We start from the raw sequence: 15,500 nt of genomic DNA on the forward strand, positions 1-15,500 counted from the left end.
AGGGAGAGAGAGAAAGGGGGGAAAAAGGCAGAACGGGGAAAAAACGCCTGAACAAGTCATAAAAAAGGCGAAAAAAATATGAACAAAATAGAACAAAAAAAAAAAAAAAAAAAAAAAAAAAGCGGAAGGGGAAGCGGAAGAATAGCTACATGGTAAACTGCCCCCTTTGCGTTTATTAGACAGTGCTGCGAACTGCGTCCCTGAGGAGACACGCCACTTCGTCATCCTGAGGGCGCAAAAAAAGAGGGGATCCACAGGTTAATCAGGCACCAGCTGCGTCTACGTGTTTCCACCGTAAATGAAAGAAACGCTCCTTTCAAACAGGCCTATGCCTGAGGAAGCCCCTCTAACTAGCTTCGTTCCTTTGGGTGCTCTTCACACACACGACGCGCGCTCCCAACGTAGCAAGCTAATTTCACAAGTCTTCAAAAATGAGATTTTCCACTTCGTCTTCGCCCTTGTCCCGAACGTTGTTGTCGCTTTCGTTTATGTTTTTGATTTCCTCCTGGATGTAGTCCTCGTCGAAGCCGCGCTTTTCCACCTCGGCCGCGAGGAGTTCGTGCGAACCGGTCGAGAGCAGGTTGAGCAGCTTGGAGAGGGTCTCGTCTGAGGGGGGTGAAAGAAGGCGGTGCGAATGAAGGAAGGAAGTTCGAATGAAGGAAGGCAGTTCGAGTAAAGCGCTTCCAATAAAGCAGCTGCGCGGATCACTGCGTGGATCACCGCGCTGGAATAGCAGCCCCCCATGGAGGTCGTCCCCCCCGTCACTCACCCACTAGGTGGTTGCTCGGCTCGCAGATCTCCTTGAGGGCGGGGTTCTGCGCGGCGCCGAGGAAGCTCATCTTGACGAGGGGCTGCAGCACGCGCCTGCCCTGCATGTTCAGAATGTTAAGCTTCAAAGTGTTGAGGTCCAAAATATTCTTTAAATGTTCATCAGAGCAATTGTGGAGCATGTCGGTCAAATGAAGGAGAGTACAGACGGAGACAACTTTTAAGGGGCTGTTTTTTTTGTTCCTCTTCTCGGCATAGGCAAAATAGGAGTTAATCCTATTAGCAATGGCAACGTAGTAGTTCCCCATGTGAGCCTTCACCAGGTTACCTAACGACCCGATGATGGAGTAGCTAGGCGTTTTATTATTTTCATGATTAAATGGAATGGAAGAAATATTCCCTGCAATCCTCATAACTTTAGTACAATAATTAAAGGCTTTCGATTTTTTTATTTTCCTTATCACTTTTGAATACGCTTCATTGTTACTGTGTCTCTTGTCGATGACTAGCAACTCATCGATGAGGTTTAAGAAGGCATGTTCATTTCCCGTTTCGAACCCTAACATGTTTTGGTAATATTTCCATTGCTGTACTAGGATAGGTGCCCCTGCGCAGAGGACATTTAATTCTATGCTTTTATCTAAATCGACGACAGACCCGTATTCTTCTGGAGCTAGCCATTTTGCGAACATGATAGCCATTCGTTGAGCTAGCTCTTTTGATGTAATGCTAATGATGAGATTGTTCGCAGCACATGTGCTTTCCTTCTCTTTGTTCTTAACGATTGGCGGTAGCTTCGTGTATGGCACTCCAATGGTCCTCAACATTTTTATTTTAATTTCTTTCAGCGATTGATTTAGTATAGATTTATTCAAACCTAACGTTTCGTAAAAATGGCCATCCTTATAGAATGACATTTCTGTTAATATTTTAAACATTTCGGAGAGGATCCGGTCATACATTTCTAGGGTAATGAAATTATTGTTTGCATGCAGATCCCTTTGGTTTATGTTTAGCTTTTCTAGTGCCTCCTCCAGCAGCTTGCCTGTGTCTTTGCTCTTCCGGAGCTTCAGCAATCCTTTTATTCCCTCCTTGGCGCTTTCGATGATCTCGAGGATTACCCTTTCTGGGCTGGACACGTGGATGCCCTTTTCCTTCAGCGCGGGCAAAATGGAGGCTTCCGCCTCGGGGTGAATCGTCCCATAGATTTGGTGCTCCTCCTGTTCAGCATGTTCACCGTGCTCGCCATGTTCACCGTGCTCTCCGTGCTCCCCATGTTCAGCGTGTTCACCGTGCTCTCCGTGCTCCCCATGTTCAGCGTGTTCACCGTGCTCTCCGTGCTCTCCGTGCTCCCCATGTTCAGCGTGTTCACCGTGCTCTCCGTGCTCGCCGCCACTCTCGCCACTCTCGCCACCCACATGCGCAGGTGACAGCGCTCCCGCGTGGGAACCCTCCTGTGAGGTGTCCTCCCCATTTTTATCTGCCACTTCATGGGGGACATTCTCTTCGGATGCTTTCTCTTCACTTGGGGCCGCCGATTCAGAGGCGCTTCCCCCCCTCAGGCCTACCGTGTTGTGCATACCACCCATGGCAGGGGCGCTGTTTTCTTCTTTATCGGAGGGGGAGGACGTATACAAGTCCAGCTCCTCCTTATCTGAGTGTGAGCCCGTGGTGCTGCTTTCACTGTGTCCGTCGTTCTTCTCGCTACTCACCTGCTCGTTCGGCGCTTCTTCGGCGTGGCCATCAGCCAAGACGCTTCCGTTGCTTTCGCTGCTCCCGTTGCTTCCGCCACTACCTTTGTCATGTTCTCCTGCGTGGGGGGTTTCCTCGTGGCCGCCACTTCCCTTCTCCGCGCTTCCCCCAGTGGACTCCTCCGAGTGGGGAGCGGCTTCACTTACATTTTCCTGCAGCGGCTGGGTGTTAACGATGGGTTCACTTGGCTGCGCCTGCCCCTCTTCAGCGTTGCCATCTGCTGTGAACTCCAGGAAGGAGACGTTCGCTGCCGCGTCTGGCTCTGAAAGGGGGAATTTATTTATTTATTTATTTACTTTTTATTTTTTATTTCGTTGCTTTGGGGGTGGAGCGCCGTGGACAGCATGCATACGGCACGCGCCATTGCACAGGTGTGTACCGCAGTCACGTGCGTATCGCAGTTGCATGCGTATAGCAGTTGCGTGTGATGCCCCTCTCTACCTATCTCTCCTTTTTTTTCCTTTCTTTTTGCTTACTCCTGAACGACTCGGCTTCGTCAACAACGGCGGAAATGGCCAGAAAAATGCACAGAAGAAAAACCCTTTTACGAGACATGGTTGCACTGTGGTGTTATTTTAAAGTAGGAAACATCTTTTTCTTCCTCCGTTTTTTTTTTATCTTTTTGGTTCACTCTGACACGTCTGGAAAAACGGAGATATCTTTACACACGTGTGTACAGGTACAGGACAGAAGAGTCGCTATTTTTTTTTTTTTTTTTTTTTTTCCTTTCCTCTTCCTTTCCGTACTATTTCTACAGGCGAACGAATTAGAAACATTCTGGGGAGGTAAAATCCGTGCGCACGCGGTGTTGCCAATTTGTTTTCCCCCTTTGGAAAAAATGCGAAGGTTGTCCGCGCGGTGCAGCGGAGTGCATCGGCCGCACACACGCATAGGGGCACACGCATAGAGGCGCACGTATAGAGGCGCACGCATAAGGGCATACACATTCGCTTACGCATGTTCATATGTGTAGGAATACACATGTGTACGCGCGTGCACTCGCTGGAGATGCCCTGCGGAGTTGTTTCAACACGATTGCGCGGCTGCATGGTGGGGAGGTTAACTCGCGGGGGGTACGCTTGCCCGCTTTTCCCCTTTTCCGCTTATCCGCTCGCACGCACGCCGGCGGACAAGGCACTCAATCAGAGAATTAAACGTGCCATGGGCGAACTGTGTAGAAACATACTACAGCAGGGCGGCCCAGAACTGCGCAGCCAAAAATGGTTAAACTTTAAAATGCCTGGCGGGGATGCAGAAGTGTCTGCAGAGGGGGGGAAGGGGCAAGTTCGTCGAAGAAGAACAAAGGGGGGTGAAATGGCCAAAAGTCATCGTGGAAAAAAAAAAAAACACACAAAAGGGGAATCGCAAAAGGGAAATCGCAAAAGGGAAATCGCAAAAGGGAAATAGCAAAAGGCAATCACCAAAAGGAAATCACTCAAACGAAATCACTCAAACTCAAACGCTAAGTCAAACGGTAATTCACCCAAAACGGGGGAATCGCTAAACGACAAGGGTACGCAGCTACGCAGTTGCGCAGAGCAGCGGCGCACGTGCGTCCGTTCGTTCGTGGCAGCATCTTTGCTAGGTGCGTCGGTGCGCGCACTGGGAAGGGCAGCAAAATTAAAAAGAGTAACATGGGAGATAAACGGTGACGGACGGACAGGCAACGAAAAGGTGAAGAGCATGTGACGAACGGGGGGCTTCAAAATTTTCGCCACACATGTGCGACGTTAAAAAGATTAGGAAAGAAAAAAAAAAAGGGACAATCAAGGGGGGGGGGTATTAATGCCTCCTCGGAAGGGATACAGAAAGGGGTGTGCGCTGGGGGGGAAAAGTGCTCACCGGGTAGTTGCACCGGGTAGTTGCACCGGGTAGTTGCACCGGGTAGTTGCACCGGGAAGTTGCACCGGGTAGTTGCACCGGGAAGTTGCACCGGGTAGCTGCGCACAGAAACGGACGCGTCAGAGAATCAAATGCTCCACGAAGTGCTTCACCGTGGCGGACTCCCCCGAACAGATGCGCGGGTGCGCGATGATCTGCACGTGCGCATTGGAATACAAGGGGAGCGAAATGGTGTACCGCTGGATGGGCAGCTGGTTTAGACAGTAAAATAAAACCTCATAGTAGAGGAGTTCTGGATTTTTGCAAAACTTTTCGATCAGCTCCTCATTCGAAATGGTGTAGATGTGGGAAAGAATCTGCTTGTACTTCTTCTTGTCGTTTTTGGTAATTCCCTTTAGCAGCGTCGTTCCTTTCCACCTCTTCTTCGGGGCGCTCTTCCCGGGGTTATGCGGCGGTTGGTCATCAAGATGCTCACTTTGCTGCTCATCAGGGTGCTCACCACCCGGATTGCTTTTCCTTCCCCTCGCGAGCACGGGCTCGTCTCCAAGCGACTCATCGTTCGCGTCGCCTCCCTCATTGTCCTCGGACGTCGTGTAAAAGAACTCACTTATGTAGTCGTATTCTTCACTATTAGCATCGCACAGCTGCAGCGTGCTGCTTTCCTTTTTCCTGTTTGACTCGTCGGTGTGTGTCTCATTCGACTGCTTGTTGGTGTTTCCCTCGCAAGATTCCCTCTCCACACTGTGCGTGGCCTCGAGAGCCTCGCCAAGGGTGCCGTCGGCGATTGGCTGGTAGTCGTGGCGACCGCTCTGCAGCCCGCCCCCATCCAGGCCGCCCCCCTCATGAGCACCCCTCTCGGCCCCATTCTTCAAATAAAAGAGGGAGTAATTCTTCAGCGCGTTGATCGTGTTCTGCAGGGAAAAGCTTTTGCTCGGAGCCACGTCCGCCTTCTTCTTCTTCCGCTTCAAATTATTGTCCAGAGTTTTTATGTCATTTATAATTTTCCTCTTGAGGCACTCGAAGAAAAGCTTCTCGAAGTGTTTGTAGTCGCCCAATTTTTTCTTCCTACTGTTGCTCGCAGGGCGGTTACCCTCCCGGTGGCTGCCCTCCCGGTGGCTGCCCTCCCGGTGGCTGCCCTCCCGGTGGCTGCCCTCCCGGTTGCCGCTTTCGTTCGCACCGCTGTGCGGGCCCCCCCCACGCTCCGCGGCCAGGGAGCTGCTCGCAATTTTGTAGCTCTCCGGGATGCACAGATATCTATCGTAGTAACTGGCTCGGTTTGCCTGCTCCTTCGCACTCACATTCGCTTTCTCCTTCTCGTTTGCGCTCGCCTTTTCGTTCGCTTCCTCCCGCCCCAGGTGGACGTCCTCACACGTAAGCGACTTACCGGAGGCATTCCCATCCTCCTTAGCGCAGGTGTCTTCCTCGGCGCAGATACCCTCCTTACCGCCACTGCTCAGAACATTCATGGGGGGCAACTTATCGCACGAGTGACTCACGCCCACGCGCGCCCTTCGGTTCGTCTCCACTGTGCTGACGTTCTTCCTAAAATGAATGGGGAGCATCTGCACGTTCACCCCGTCCGACATGTAGGGCTTATCCCTTGTGCTTCTCATCTCGGGTGCCTCGCCATCCGTGTGAATCGAACTGCCCCTGCGGTTCATCTGCGTGGGGGCACTGCCGCTGGTTTGCTCCTCGCACGGGGGGCTGTCTTCCCTCTTGGGGCACGCGCTCGGGGAATTCGACGAGTCGGCATCGCCCGGATGTGCGTCACCAGGAAAGGCGCTCCCCTCTTGTGCATCACCAGGAGAGGGGCTACCCCCCTTTGCTTCCCCCCCACTGGGGGACTTCTTCTTCCTCTTGGGTTTCCCCTTGCTTTGACCCTCCTTGGCGCCCACCCCCCCGTAGTAATCCACAAACGCGTTGAACTTCTTCCTCTGCGAGCAGGAGAGCAGCTTGCGCGAGGAGATAATGGTCTGCAGCATCTGGTCCAGGAAGCGGTTCTGGTCCTTCCTCTTATTAAGCAGATAATTTGGGTTCTTCAGATCCTGGTAAAAATAAAAGAACAAGAGTTTCTTCTTCCTCATGTAGAGATGGACGACGGAAAAGATGTTGATGGGTATCTCGGGCACATTTTTGGCCTGCTCAATGATAAACAGAATGAGTTCCTCATTAAAAAGGGTGTAGGGCAGAATGAGAGAGGTGCGGATGCCGACTAGCCAATCGGACTGCGCATTGCCATAAAAAATAATATTTTCAAATTTCTTCAAAATGCTAATACTCTCTACGCTAGCGATCTTCAACAAGAGGGTCGTCTTATTGTTCAAATCGTCAATCGTGTGTGCCCCGAGGTACGTGGAAAGGAGCTTCATGATGGCCATATTTTCGTGCACGCCAATATGGGGGCATGCAAAAGTAATAAAATTGATTAGCCTCTTATTTTTGAACATTTTTTTTCTATACAGATTTATGAGCACCGATCTGTTTAGTATCCCTCCTAGGGAGTGTCCAATCATAGAAACGTTAATTTTATAATTAATAATTTTAAAAAGGCAATTCAATTCGGTGCAAATTCTCTCCGTTCCTACGTCCACCCCCTCAAACGTATGACTCTGGTTGCTGTAGGTGATGTATATAAACAAATGGGGGTACTTAATCAGCAGGGGATTTACTATATTTTGAAAGTCCTGCACACTAGCTGTTAATCCGTGCTGAAATATAAAGTAGTGCGGGTTTTTCAACGACAGATTTGACTTCCTCTTACACTCCAGGCAGTGGCAGCTGGTGGAATTGAAGAAGCAGTAGCACCGTGAGCACTGCTTTATCGTCCCGTGCGCCTTGAATATGTTGTACAGACACAGGGGGAAGGGCTTCTTCTGCGTTTCGTCTACGTAGTAAAACTGCTTTATGTAATTCAGGTTGTGCTTGTACTTGTGGTATATCCGCTGGCTGCGGCTGCTGGGCCGATCCTTCCGCGCCTCCTGGGGGGGCCCTCCCCCGTTTGCCATTCCCCCGTTTGCCGCTATCCCACCTTCCCGGTGATGCATGCTGAACGAGTTGCTCCTCCTCAATACACGACTGCACTGCTTGTCACCCTTCACGTGCACACCATTACGCACATCCGTCTTGGCGAAGCGCTGTCTGCACATCTCCCTCCTACTCGTTAAACTTCTTTCCAGCTTCCCCCTCCTCTCCCCCGGCGGCACCCGCCCGACGCTGTAGCCGCTACCGCTGCGGTTGCTGACGGAGGGGCTGACCTGTTCGCCACCCCTGCGATTCGGCGCGTCCCCCCCCGCTGCCAGTCGCGAGCGTTTCCCCGCCTCCCGCCTGCCCTTCCCTTCCCCGTCCAGGGAGAGCGTATCGCACGATTTGTTGTTGCTTCTGTTGCCACTTCTGTTGCCGCCGCTTATGTTACCGTCGCCGCTGCTCACCTCTCCGGGCGGCGCCGCCCTCCTGCAGTAAAACAGGTCCGTGCCGGTGCAGTTCCCCAAGTTGCCGCTCTCGTAGAAGAGCTTGCGCGCGGGCAGGGAGCTGCCCCCCACGCGCTTCCCCCCAACCCGACCACTGTTAAAGAGCTCCCTCCGTATGTTCAAATAGTTGCTGTAACGCACGCTCACCGTCCTGCTGCGGTAAAGCAAGCTGTGGTTGCTCTTCACGCTGTCGCTGCTGATGCGGCCACTGCTACCGCTGCTCCCATTGCTGCCTCTACCACCGCTGCTACCCCTGCTGAAGGGGGGCCTCCCCGAACGGGGCCCGCCGCGAACCTTCCTATATTTCTTATCGCACTTGTATTTTCTACAGAACTTCTTAAACAAGTACTTCTCCTCCTTAATAATATTATTTATCTTAATGTCGTGCAGGACGTTATTGTCCAGCTGAGTCAGCATAAAACGAGCGAACTCGTAAGGCACACTCATCATGGAGCTGGTGTCAAAGTAGGTATTCTCATCGTAAATCAAATCGTACACATGGGGGTGTATTTTCTCTTTATATATTTCCTTTTCTAGAACTTCATCCAGCAGGTTGAGGGAACAGAACCAGCAGAAGTGCTCGATCCATTTTTTGCTCCCACAGATGGGGCTGTCCCTTACGGTCTTGGCATCCTCATTAATTGGCTCACCGTTGATCGGCTCATCGTTGATCGGCTCATCGTTGATTGGACCATCGTTAAGTGTCTCTCCTTTGATGGTCTCTCCACTGATGGTTTCTTCTTTGCCTTTCTCCCCCTTGCGTGGCTCCCCCTTCTTGCACCCCTTCCTCCTCGCATTCCTGCCATGGTGAAGGTGGCTTTTCTTTCCCCACAGAATGCTATCCACACGGTTGTGGCCACTCGGATTCGCAAACAAATTTAGGAGAATATTTTTATTGCTGTTAAAAAAGTTTGCGCTTCTCTTTGCCTCCTTCTCATCGTCTAGGGTCTCCAGTACCTCAAAGAGGTTCCTGTTGGCGGAGAATATCGACTCGCTTCTGTAATTCGTTTTTTTTTCTTTCATTTCATCTTGTCGCAGCGGTGGCGTTTGTTTAGCGGCAGCGTCTGTTCAGCGGTAGTTTCTGCTTCTACGGCTTCTCAGCTGATCCCTTTTTTGCACATCCACTTTGGGGGGCGTAAAAGGGGCGCACTCACGGGGGGGAGGCACGCACAAAAGGACAATCGCGCAGCGGAAAAGTACAAAGTCAAAAGGGGTGAAGCATAAGCAGACAAAGTGAAACCACTCGGAGTAACGTGAAGGCCTCCTCTACAACGGTTTCGCCATGTGCGCAGAGGAGTATCGGCACGTGTACTTATCTTTGGCGCTATTTAAAAAAAGTGATAGCGGGATTTTCCCTTCTTCCTGCTACTCGTGCGGAGCCCCGTTTGATAAGGTTGCCCTTCCGCAGCTTCGCACTCGCAGTCGAAATTAAAGACTTCGTGCACGCCCCCTCCTTCGAGGATATAACGTGTCACTTTAAAAGATGTGAAGCCAGATCCTTATGGAGCACACCCGTTTTCAGCGCTCCACGTGGGTACTGCTGGCGCGACCAAAACTGCTATGTTGACAAGTTCTTCCTTTATATTACCAGCATTAAAAAGGGGCTAGCGGGAGGCGGCTAGCGAAAAGGGGCTAACGATAGCGTGCTGGCAATAACGCGCGATCTAAGGCGTACCAACTGAGGCGCGCTTCCTAAAACGTGCGCTCAGATACGCGTCCCCCCACGCAGCATAGCATGTGTGTAGGGAAGGCAATCACGCGCGTATTTTTAAAACGTACTGCTACTCGTTAATTCTGCAAAGATGGCACATAGCGAGTGTACATATGTTCGTACGTCAGCATGTACTTATGTGTACATCGCGTGAACACGAAGCATTCCCCAAAATGAATAACTTAAAAATTAAAAAGAGTATATATGCCTGCTTTGAACTGCGGCATGTAAGCAAATGCTTCAAAATATAAAGCGCATATTTGCGAGCGTAAAGTTTTCGCTTTTGCACAACGCAGGCAAATTAACCGAGTTACAAATGCAGTTCGGCCGCGTTTAACACGTGGGCGTAAAAATACGCAAAACGTGGGTGAGTTTTTTTCGCGTTTTTCAAATTTTTCGCATTTTTCGCGTTTCTCACATTTCTCACATTTTTCGAGTTTATCACATTTGCCGTTTATCTTCCCACTCGGAAGTTAAAAAAATGGGAATTTTTTAACGTAATAACGGACAGGATGGCAAAAAATAAAATAAATATATTAACAGTGAAGAAAATGTACATGTATAGAATGCAGGGGAGGGGGGAAACAGCATGGTGATGCCAAAATGGCGCCATAGTTATGCGCTGTTTTCCACTTGGAAGTGTCCGTTTGGACGTGCCCCTTTGGACGTGTCCGTTTGGATGTGCCCCTTTGGACGGGTCCGCTTGGAAGTGCCCCTTTGGACGGGTCCGCTTGGAAGTGCCCCTTTGGACGGGTCCGCTTGGACGCGTCTGCTTGGAAACGCCTTTTTGGGAGTTTCCTTTCGCGCGCCGAAATTTGCGCCTCCCCAGTTTCTTTTTTTTTACACCAACCGGGGGGGTAAAAACGGAGAAAAGTTCTTTCTTATATGAACAGTTCAGGTAAAAGGATATTTTTTTTTTTTTTTTTTTCCCCCCCATTTTGGCTAGTAGGGTAAAAAATTTCCATTGACAACTTTTTGCAAAAATGCAGCCGCTTCATTTGAGAGGTGTTCAACTTTGTGGAGTAAAAAAAGAAAGAATGAATCATAAAACTAAATCGTATAAAAAAGAGTAAGCAACACGAAAGGGAAATGTAAAGGAAAGCAGAAAAGAACGAGTGTGTGTGGGGGTGTCCTCTCAGCTGTAAAAAACGCTGGGGAGAGACGGAGCGGTGTGTTCATCATTTGGAAACGTGTGGTAGACTCAAAAAATGGATCACTCCAGTGAATGGTCTGACCAAGATGTACAGCTTAAAATTGCGGCCCACTTACACCACCTGCAAGGTGGAAACGTATATCAACTGCAGCGGGGTGGACACGTACTTGGGCACTTTTCCCAAACCGTTTTAACCGCACATTTGAGCGATAAGTGTGGGGGGAAAAAAACGCTGCAGCATTGCAAAGTCTGTTGAGCATTTGACTTTTGCGCAGAAAAGGAAAAAAAAAAAAAAAAAAAAAAAGCGCAGTAAAGATTCCCTTTTTTTTGCACTTCTTAAATGGTTAATTTAAGCGCTGGCTTCACTGGCTGCACTGTCTGTAAATGCACTCACGATATATCTACATACATAAGGGGAAGCACCTCTCCCCATGTGTGGTTCCCAGGCCAAGCTCCCACTCTTCCCTAAACGTAGACCCCCATTTGCGCTCACTTTTTACTATTTTTCACCTTCTCGTAAAAGTACTGATGAAAGGAACTGTGCGGCATTAGCTCTGGGTGGAAAACCATCCCCAAGCAGTTGTTCTGTTCGACGGCTTAGAAGGGGATAAAAGGGGAAAAAAAAAAGGGGGGGGAGGAGTGAGGTGAACGGTTAGCATTTTGTATAGCTCCGCAAGGGAATAACATATGCCAGCGATATGCTCCCAAGTTGCACAAAAAACTTTTCCGTAGGGACGTGCACGTGGTTATGCAGCTCTTTACCGGCTATGATATTAGGGCCGACGGTTTCGTGCGAAAATGTCGCGAGTGTGTGAACCTTCAAAGGGGGAGGGGAAGTGGCAATAACGTTGAGGTTAAAGGGTTCGTAGTAGCATATGAGCATAGTAGCCACCGCGCACGCACAGCCACGTGGAGGCTTAAGAGAGGCGCGCTACCTGGTCCGAGTGAATTTCCCGTATGTACGGGGCTCGTATGCAGGCCCCGCGCAAATTCTTCTTGAAGGCACTGCTCTCTGAGTGCACATTCAGCGAGCATATGAAGCTGTCGTTCTGCGGAAGTAAAAATTGTGCGAAGCGGGAAAGGTGAGCAGTTTTGAGGTGGTGAAGTGTGCAGGCGGCCATTGCCTAAGTTTGCTCTTTTGCGGCGAAGCGGCTTTGCTCCGTTACTACTTTACTGCGTTACTCCTTCACTCCGTTACCCCTTCACTCCTTACTCCTTTTTTTTTCCCCTACCTGCGAACCGTAGAAGTTCCTGCTTATGGTGATGTCGAGCCCCCCCAGGGAAAAATTTTTCCCGTAAGCCTGGCTCTGCGTCTCGTTGTTCTCCACATTGTTCGAGAGGAGGATGCAGCCTGCATGGGAGGTGCAATACCGCACAGGTGAGTTATACCCTTGAGGTGATATGCTTGCAAGCATTATGTGTACATGTGTGTGTGCTGATGGATGCCCCGCCGCGCTACTTTCTCCTTTGCTGCTGGTCCTTACCTGCACAGGTCCCCCATACGGGCTTCTTCTTGACGTGGATGAACTCCTTTAAGGCCTGTGATGAGCGAGGCAAGGTGACACGAGTTGTAAAAAAACCGGGTGGGAGGAACTCCCTAAATGTGAAGACGCAGACACACCGCTAATCGCATCAACTGTAGGCACGCTCCGCGCCAGTTGCCCCTCCTTACGTTGTATAAGGCGTCGTTGTCGTAGGCGAAACACTTCCTCAGGGTGGTGGACTCCCCGCCGGGTATCACCAGACCGTCACAGGTGCTCAGGTCCTCTTTATTTCGAACCTGGGAGATGCAAAAGGGGGAGAAAGGAAGGGTGTGTATCGGCTCGCATTCACTTCTACGTATATTTTCCCTCATTAGGAGGAGCCCAAATGGTGCATCTACATGTGTACGAAGGGATCTGCGGGGTGCTTATCAGTATGGGCAGCACGCACATGCCCACACAGCCGCATGCCCACGCAGCCGCATGCCCACACAGCCGCATGCCCACGCAGGTACACTCATCCGCCGTACTTCTACAACCTTCAGCCCTGGCTCTTCCAACTTTTGGAAATGATTTATATGCGGCTGGAAGTCCCCCTGGAGAGACAAAACGCCGATTGTGATGTCCGCCATTTTTGGGGAGGAAGTCGCTCACAAGTAATGGTGCAAATGAAAAAAAAAGGAATTTAATTTCAAAAAAGGTACGTTTTAGTTATCCCATGCAGAGAGTGCATCCCTGTAGGCAAGCACAGATGAGAGGAAGCTAAAGGCTTCGATTTGTGGAGGTTCCCCGTGGCGATCGCCCTCCTCATCGGAGTATTCGCGGCATGCACAGTAGCTCACACGGTTGCGAACACTATTGCTGCCACGTATCCACTCCTTTGAGCCCCCTCGAAGCAACGGTAAGAAATACTCCAAGTTAGCTTGCTAGGTATTTAGTGCCCCGAAGGGGTAGATCCCCCGCCTTGCGTTAGTGGTCAGGGGGAAAAGGCGAAAAGGCGAAAATGCGAAAAGGGGCTCCCACTTCAGCTATAACAATGTAGGACTTTGCGCAAAAGGAACACCTCAGGAGGAGAAGCGGAAGGGCGGCTTCTACGCATCTACAGAGCGTTCAACACAACGGAGCGCACACGTCAGCTGTGACAAAGTGGGGAATCGCGACGAGTTCAAGTTGCATCTAACTGAGCACAAAAGGGGGAAGTTCCTCCAAAATGGTAAAAAAAAAAACAAAAAAAAACAAAAAAAAAAAACAAAACATCCAAAGGAGTAGAATCCGCAGGTGAACAAATTTTTAGATGCGCTTCTACGCTCCGGGATGATATATGCACTATTGCCATTTATATATACACCCTGTGCGGGAGGAGGAACGGAAGAAGTGACAGTGACCCCCGCTTCGTTCTCCCGCCACGCATGCTCACTCAAATGGGGGCACCCATTAATGCTCCAAAGGTTCGCTTAATCACAGTTTTGATGAGATTTAAAAAAAAAAAAAAAAATCCCCAAAGCGATATGGTGACAGGTGACACGCTTAAAGCATGCATGAACGGATGAGCCGCTGTGCAAGCGAACAGAACTAAGGGACCCCCCCCCCCCAGTGAAGGCAACGCGGAGTAGAGCGAACTGGAAGTATAGCGGCCAATCTGCCAGTCTGCCAATCGGCCAACCTGCCAGACTGGCCAACCGCACTCACACCTGCAGATATATCTGTGCGGCCCCCCCTGCTTGCTCTCCCCTCCGCGAAAATGTCTTTAACGTTGCATACCAACTATGGCGACATCAAAGTAGAGCTCTTCTGCTATGAGGTTCCTAAAACGTGCAAAGTTAGCAGAGAAAAAAAGGGGAGAAAAAAAGGGCAGAAAAAAAGGCCCCCCCTGAGGAGTTCCTCCCCGGAGGGGACATCAGATGAGTCCGTTCTGTTCCACCCCACATGTGGGAGAAACAGAAAGGGCAAACACCCCCCAGCTATATTTTATGCCTCTCCATTTTTGACACGCCTTCCCATTTAGAACTTCCTAGCCTTGTGTGCCTCGGGATACTACGACAACACAAAGTTTCACAGGTTGCCTAGGGGGGGAGAGAAAGCTAATCGCTCTGGGGAGACGCTTCCATTCTTTGGAGCGCCCCCGGGGGGTAGACGTGACGCGCTCGGAGCAGTTCGCTCTCTTCGGACACGCTTCAACACGCATTAACACGCATTAACACGCATTTACACGCTTTAACACGCATTAACACCCTTTAACTTTTTTTTTTTTTTTTTTTTTTCTCCTGTCCGAAGGAATATCAAAGGGTTCGCCATCCAGGGCGGGGACCCGACGAACACGGGGAAAGGCGGCGAAAGCATCTTTGGGAAGTACTTCGATGACGAATTTCAGTCGACCTTGAAGGTTCGGCGGATGGGATAGGTGGCCGCTGGGCTAGAGCGAAGCGTCCTTTTCGTCGCCCCCGGTCCACCTGCAGTCACCCACCAGTCAGCATTCGCGTTACTCGCGTGAGTGTTAACCACGCTTCCCTTCTCCACCTGCAGCACGACAAACGCGGAATCGTCTCCATGGCCAACAAGGGCAAGCCGAACACGAACGGGTCCCAGTTCTTCATAACCTACTCCAGGCAGCCGCACCTCAATGGAGTTTACCCGGTCTTTGGCAAGTAGGTGCAACGGGTGGGGGGTTACCACCACCACCGCGAGGGAGACCGCTTTGGTAAAGCGGCCTTAGCCGAGGCACGCTGTGTGGCAGTACGAGCGGATGATTAAAAATTCGAGTGCCTCTCCTTCCAGTTGGGGATACGCACAGCGTGTGCATTTCGACAGAGTGGTTTTAAAAAAAAAAAAAGTCGGCGGGAGGATCGCGCGGGGGCATCCACACGGAGCCAGGCGCGGTCATATGTAGTGAGATGTAGTGAGGTGCAGTGAGATGCAGTGAGATGTAGTGAGATGCAGTGAAACGCGATCAGATGGAGTGAAACGCAGAATGCGCGCGCTTCGGAGAGAGGCCCTTCGCCGGGATGAGGCCAGCCGCTAACGTGCAGCTAACTTGCCGCCAATTGCCGCCAATTACCGCCAATTACCGCTAACTTGCAGGGTCATCGATGGGATGGACGTCCTCTCCGTTCTGGAAAATGGTACACGTGCTGTCTGGCGCGCCCTCCCGCTGTGCAGCGGCGGTTGGTTCGCCGCTCTACCGCCTACCGCTATTCCGCTATTCCGCACGCCTACCCATTCGCAGAACCCGTGGGGGAAAAGAACAAGCCCGTGAAGGACATCCTGATAGAGTCCGTGACCATACACGCCAACCCCATCGCGGAGGACGAGGCCGCGTCGGATTGATG

The 15,500-nt window shown here is 50.8% G+C and overlaps 3 protein-coding genes across 3 annotated transcripts, besides 3 other annotated features; 1 reads left to right on the forward strand and 2 right to left on the reverse strand.

Annotated features, from left to right (window-relative positions):
• Positions 1 to 415: 415 nt before the first annotated feature.
• PVX_091435 (hypothetical protein, conserved) lies at positions 416 to 8,852 on the reverse strand (the record flags this gene model as incomplete). Its single annotated transcript, XM_001615228.1, has 7 exons — positions 416 to 606; positions 770 to 1,952; positions 2,006 to 2,287; positions 2,337 to 2,782; positions 2,997 to 3,082; positions 3,267 to 3,271; positions 4,515 to 8,852. The coding sequence occupies 7 exons, from the start codon at positions 8,850 to 8,852 to the stop codon at positions 416 to 418; spliced, it is 6,531 nt and encodes a 2,176-aa protein (XP_001615278.1).
• Positions 4,589 to 4,627: a microsatellite.
• Positions 8,853 to 10,658: 1,806 nt separating the features above from the next.
• Positions 10,659 to 10,686: a microsatellite.
• Positions 10,687 to 11,182: 496 nt separating this feature from the next.
• PVX_091440 (hypothetical protein, conserved) lies at positions 11,183 to 12,806 on the reverse strand (the record flags this gene model as incomplete). Its single annotated transcript, XM_001615229.1, has 7 exons — positions 11,183 to 11,289; positions 11,456 to 11,510; positions 11,629 to 11,742; positions 11,926 to 12,044; positions 12,178 to 12,232; positions 12,366 to 12,473; positions 12,705 to 12,806. 7 exons carry the CDS (start codon positions 12,804 to 12,806, stop codon positions 11,183 to 11,185), a joined length of 660 nt encoding a protein of 219 aa, XP_001615279.1.
• Positions 12,372 to 12,424: a microsatellite.
• A 1,109-nt stretch (positions 12,807 to 13,915) lies between the features above and the next one.
• PVX_091445 (cyclophilin, putative) lies at positions 13,916 to 15,498 on the forward strand (the record flags this gene model as incomplete). Its single annotated transcript, XM_001615230.1, has 6 exons — positions 13,916 to 13,993; positions 14,180 to 14,232; positions 14,449 to 14,557; positions 14,698 to 14,819; positions 15,253 to 15,293; positions 15,398 to 15,498. 6 exons carry the CDS (start codon positions 13,916 to 13,918, stop codon positions 15,496 to 15,498), a joined length of 504 nt encoding a protein of 167 aa, XP_001615280.1.
• Positions 15,499 to 15,500: the final 2 nt, after the last annotated feature.

Source organism: Plasmodium vivax, chromosome 9, assembly GCF_000002415.2.
Source record: "Plasmodium vivax chromosome 9, whole genome shotgun sequence".
NCBI lineage: Eukaryota > Apicomplexa > Aconoidasida > Haemosporida > Plasmodiidae > Plasmodium > Plasmodium vivax.